This window comes from Pezoporus occidentalis, unplaced genomic scaffold (genome assembly GCF_034315485.1).
Source record: "Pezoporus occidentalis ecotype Australia unplaced genomic scaffold, CSIRO_AGI_Poc_V1 ctg200, whole genome shotgun sequence".
Classification (NCBI taxonomy): domain Eukaryota; kingdom Metazoa; phylum Chordata; class Aves; order Psittaciformes; family Psittacidae; genus Pezoporus; species Pezoporus occidentalis.
This window is the reverse complement of record NW_026913857.1, coordinates 2312661-2318256: the sequence shown is the minus strand read 5'-3', so window position 1 is coordinate 2318256 and position 5596 is coordinate 2312661. Positions and strand designations below refer to the sequence as shown.

Sequence of the window (5596 nt, the reverse complement as noted above, 5' to 3'; positions counted from 1 at the left end):
CTAGATCAGCAGCAGGGCTGCTCGGGGCCTGGGACCCCGGCCTGGCACCTGGTCTTGCTCTGAGCCCGGGGCTCTGGGACCGGACGGGAGCTGGCCGTGCTGCGATGCTCTCGGTGCCTCACCGGGACTCCCGTATCGCCTCGGGACTGCCCGTGCGAGAGGCTCCCGCTCCGGCCCCGGTGCGAACTCGCCGTCGGGTGTCCCAACCACCCGTGTCCCGGTGCCAGGAGACGGCCCGGGGCGGGCTCGGGGGCGGCCCTGGGCGGGAGGGCGGTGCTGGCGCGGCGGGCGGGCGGCGGCGCAGTTGTGCGGCAGCGGCGGGATGAACGGGACGGGCCGGGAGCTGTGCGAGGTCGGCGGAGCTCTGCCGGCCGGGGCCCGCCCGCTGGTCAGCGCGCTCATGTTCTCCGCCGGGCTCCTGGGCAACCTCCTGGCCCTGGGGCTTCTGCTGCGCTGCCGCCGCGGGCCCCGCGCCCGCGCGCCCGCACTCTTCCACGTCCTGGTGCTGGCGCTGGTGGTCACCGACCTGCTGGGCACCTGCTCCGTCAGCCCCTTCGTCCTGGCCTCCTACCACCACAACCGCACCCTGACCACCCTGCCCCAAGGAAGACACATCTGCCTCTACTTTGGTTTTGCTATGAGCTTCTTCGGCCTCGCCACCATGCTCATCCTCTTCACCATGGCGCTGGAGCGATGCCTGGCCCTGGGGCAGCCTTACTTCTACGAGCGCTTTCTAAGCCCCCGTACGGGCTTGGTTGTCCTGCCTGCCATCTACACCTTCTCGGCGGCCTTCTGCTCCTTGCCGCTGGTGGGTTTTGGGCAGTATGTGCAGTATTGCCCCGGCACTTGGTGCTTCATCCAGATGCACCTGGACTACCCCGAGCACGACAGCGGCAGGGAGGTATCTGGGTTGGACGTCACCTTCTCGCTCCTCTATGCCACCCTGCTCCTCTTCCTCATCCTCTCTGTGCTGCTCTGCAACCTCAGCGTCATTGCCAACCTGGCCCGCATGCACCGTCGCGGGCAGAAGACCCGCCGGCTGGCCACACTCGAGCAGCCCCGGGCGGCCAGCAGCTGCGGCCGGCGCATGTTCTCCATGGCCGAGGAGATCGACCACCTCCTCCTCCTCTCCATCATGACCATCACCTTTGTCATCTGTTCCCTGCCCTTCACGGTGAGTGTGACCACCTCTCCCCTGGGATGGGGTCTCTCTTCCCAGCATTCCCGTTTCTCTCCCTCCCTCCCTTTATATACCTCCCCCCAACTTCACTGCCCACACCTCAAGGGTTGAGGTCAAAGGTTAGCTCCTCCTGAACCTTGGGAGACCCCAGCTCTGGCACAGACTCCAGGCGGTTTGCACATCCCTGGGGGTACTGGGGGAGCCACTTCCTGCATCCCCAGGGCCAGGAGGAGGATGGGGTGGGGTAGCAGGAGGACTGGATGGGGAGATGACAGGGTGGCAGGAGAACGGGGTGCAGGGATGACAGGGTGGCAGGAGGATGGGGTGGCAGGAGGAGAGGTGCCCGCAGAGGCTCCAAGTCAGTGTGGCTCAGGCAGGGTGGCATCCTCTGAACCACACGACTTCCCTGTGGTTCCTGAGAACCGGGCACTCATGGTGGAGGTGAGAGTGGTGGCAGAGCAATACGTTAGATGTCCAAAAATGGGGATGAAGGAGATGGCACTGGGCTGGAGAGAGCGGATATCTGTGCTGAGCAGGCAGAGTTATTCCGGATTTCTGTAACAAGAAGGAAGAATGAAACTGAAGATGTGGGCAGGCAGAGGTCTCTACTCTGTAACAACACTGGGGTGTGGGCACAGAGGTGAGTGACTGCTGGGAGCAGAGATCCGGCACATGGGCCACAGCATGCCTTGTCCCAGGGGTTGTGCCCACGTCCTGTGCCATATCCATGCATGAGGCTTCCAGCAGAAATACGGGGTTGAAACACTGCAGCCAAGTGAGGGAGGGAAGAGGGCAAGTCTCCTGACGCTGCCCCGGCTCTCCCCCTCCAAAGGGCAGCTTTTCATCCATCCAAACCATATTACACCAGCAGCATGGTGGACTCCAGAGCACCTCAAGACACTCATGTTCCCTGCCTGCATGCTTGAGCCTGCCACCGCGGAAGGTCATTTTGTTCCCATTAGAAGCAAGCCCCACCAAGGTTGGGAGCACAGCCAGTGCTAATTTTGTGCTCATGGAGTTAAATAGACATTACCTTCCCTTTGCACTCCCTTTCTTGTCACAGGGGAAAATAAAATAACCACAGACTGTAGCTGAGCCAGGCTGCCTGGGTTTTAAGACAGAGGAAAGACAAAGCAGTCATGTCCAGATGCTCATGAGCATCCCAGAAGCCAGACTCAACATCCTGAGAGACGTTTCAGCTTCCGTTAATGGGCCCACATGTGATGGATGACTCTCCCCATGTCCTGAAAAAGCTTGGGTTTGGGTGCTCTGGTCACTATAAAGTGGGATTCCTTGATGGGGACACGTGGGCAAAGGTCTGCTTGGGGCAGGCAGGATGGGAATGTGCTGCTGATGGGGATCCCATGGGCCCTCTGGTAGCAGATACAGGCTTATCCAGAAGTACAGCTGGCTTTTCTTTTCCCATCACCTGGTTCCCATGTGGGGTTGTGTTTGGGCTGTGTTTTGGCAGCATCTCAAACCAAGCTGTCGAGCACTGCTGGTGCCTTCTTGGCGTGACACTTTCTCCTCTGGCTGGCAATGCCCACAGGACCAGCCTGGGCACGTGAACCCAGCAAGCATCAGGCTACAGCACCACAAAATCCTTCCAAAAAAGCCCTAAGCCTGGGGCAGCCCTTGGAAGTGCTCCGCTGTGGACAGTCTTCAGCATGGGCTGAACCATGGCCACCTCCTGGATGCACCATCCCTGGGTGGTACCTAATGGATCCTGGCCAGAGGATGGATGCTCATGCATCCTGTGCTGCCCCCAGCTCTCATCCGCATCCAAGCATCCCCTGTCCCCTGAAGCGAGGGGGTGGCGATTCGACCCATATGAGTAAGGAGTGCTGAGTCACCCTTCCAGGAAGCCTCGTAAGCTGCTATGAGTCGGCACAGTGCAGGAAGGACTGGAGTGGTCCAGCATGCTGCATCCCTTCCATCTTCCACGTTTATTCATCCAGTGTGGTTTTCAAGGTGAGACCCACCACTTCCTTAAGCAGCCGCTGGATTAATTGCATTAGGGCTAATTGAAGCCTCCCTGCATGCTGAGAGCTGAGAACAGAGCACACGCCTGGTATTCGTTAGCAAAAAGTACATTTGACCTGATGGAGGCAGCGAATGTGCTGTGACAACCCGATCAAATCTCCCCAGGATGCTCGATCCTGGAAACCCATTCCCAGCATTATTTCTCCCTGTTGTGTTTTGCAGATCCGTGCCTATGTGAACAAGTTCAGTGAGAAAAAGGACAACCACGAGTGGGACCTCCTGGCCCTGAGATTCCTGTCTATCAATTCCATCATTGACCCATGGGTCTTCGCCATCCTGAGGCCGCCGGTCCTGCGGTTCATGCGCTCAGTGCTGTGCTGCCAAGTGACCCTCATGAGCCAGGACAGACAGACTCCATCCCCTGCAAAGCCTAACCTGCCATCACGGATGAACCCCTGTGGGCAGTAGATCCATCAGCCACTGTGGGAGATGTCTGCCAGGTGAAGCACAGCCCTGACAGATGTTAATGAAGCTCTGCCTTATGGCCCATAAAGAGACGTATGTGCTGCTGGGTGGACCAGGTACAGGTGGCCCATCCAGGTGTCACCACGTGTCTTGAAAGTAAGGCAGTGTGGTCTCTCATGGGGCAAAAAATAGAGTGGGACAAGATTGTAAGGGCTGGTGAGTACCTGGATATTGATGATGGGGCTGTTCCTGCCTGGCAAAGGGTGCAGGCTGCGTTCAGCCGTGCTGTGGGAGGGTCAGGGGGTGAAGCATGGGGTGATGTTCTATAACACTACCTCAGTGGGGGCTGTCAGGGAGCAGAGCTTCCTGCTGGTGTGCTTCCCAGAAGGGTCCTCGCAGTGATTTTGGGCTAAAGGCAGCGTGTTGGCAGGGTACAGGTCCTGGAGGTGGGGTTGTGTGGTCACCATTGCTGCAAGCACCTGTCTCTGTGCCCAGGTCCCTAGTGATTGGGTAGGAGAAGAAGGGAGTACTGTATCCCCAAACACTATTCTTTATTTGGTAGGCTCGTTGCCTAAAGAAATACACTTTATCTGGTGTAGGTCTGTATGCATGTGTCTGTCAGTCCATTCCCACCCCAGAGATTTTAGACTCCAGTGGGTGCCAGTCCAGCATATGTGAGGGGCACAAAAAAAGCCAAAGAATCAAACTTTTGGCACTTCCCTAGTGCTGTGATGGCAGCAGAGCTGTGTGGACATTCCTGAGCCCCAGTTTGTTATTTTCTTTGCCCTATATTTGTGTAGGAACTGACAAGGGGAATAAAGAACCCGACCAGGGAATAGGAGGTTTCAGTCACAGCCATGGACTTTGCCCACGTCCAGGGTGATGCTGCTGGTGGGTTTTGGGTTGGCACAGAGGAGGGCTCATCCTCTCGGGCTGCCCACAAAGAGCCTTCCATTGCCCTCCTGTTGGCGTGGGACAAACCTGCTCAGGGGCTTTGCTTCTCTAGAGGTTTTATTTGGAAAAGAAAACAACAAAACCCCAACAAAACCAGACACCCCAAGTGCACAACCATCCAGGTCATCAATCCTGCCCTACAGGCAGTGTCCTTCAGTACCGCTGTTTGTTTTGTGGAATGCCTGTTGCTCTTCAGGGCTCCAGACTGGTCCTCACCAGCATCAGGAGCATCTGACCCTGCGGTCCCAAGACCATCACTGCTGCCATTAGGGAGTTACTGGGGGACTCCCATTTGTGCTGCATCGAGCATGTGCAGTGTCATGATGCTATTGCAAGTGGGGCATTTCCAAGTCCATCTTAGGGCTGCTGCTCTGCTCAAAGAGCCCAAAGGTGCTGTGATTCGGAGCTTTTCTGAGGTTTGTTTGTTGAGGTGATGTAAAGCTAATATATTATTATTTAAATAATAAATGTCTTTCCAAGGAGCCTGCTGAATCATGTGTGGGTTTGTGCGTAAGCTGCACCTCTGGGTAGATCTGGCTCCTGGAGGAAACTGAGCACTGGTGGGATGAAGCCTCAGGGACGGGGGGAGGGGAGGCAAGGAGGGGAAACGTGTGCCTCCAATTTCCTAAAAGGCAAAAATAAACTCTGTTTGATGAATGAGTGATAGCATTTTTGCCTTACCTCTGCAACGTGACCCCCAAGCTTCGGAAATACCCCCACTCTGAGCTCTTCCCTAAGGCTCGTCTATCCCGAAGCCAGGGAGAGGCAGGCAAAGTTCCTACCTGTTATCAAAATACAGAACCAAAAAATACCCACCCTAAAAAAAGGCAGAATTTATGTCACTTCTGTCAGGCAGCCAATATCCACAGGAAGTTTACTGGCCTCCAAGCTGTGTGTGGGCAGATGTCAGGCATGGGCTGCTATTGCTCAAGCCTTGCCGGCGGGATTCTGGCAGCGCCCTGTGGCTGGGGGTTCAGTGGGGCTGTGGAATTTTGGGCAGGGTATGGGGGAGGT

The 5596-nt window shown here is 56.8% G+C and overlaps 1 protein-coding gene across 1 annotated transcript; it reads left to right on the top strand.

Annotated features, from left to right (window-relative positions):
• The first annotated feature begins 292 nt into the window (after window positions 1-292).
• Window positions 293-5064, top strand: PTGER2 (prostaglandin E receptor 2). Its single transcript, XM_062618497.1, has 2 exons — window positions 293-1174; window positions 3386-5064. The coding sequence occupies exons 1-2, from the start codon at window positions 323-325 to the stop codon at window positions 3629-3631; spliced, it is 1098 nt and encodes a 365-aa protein (XP_062474481.1). The 5' UTR covers window positions 293-322; the 3' UTR covers window positions 3632-5064.
• Window positions 5065-5596: the final 532 nt, after the last annotated feature.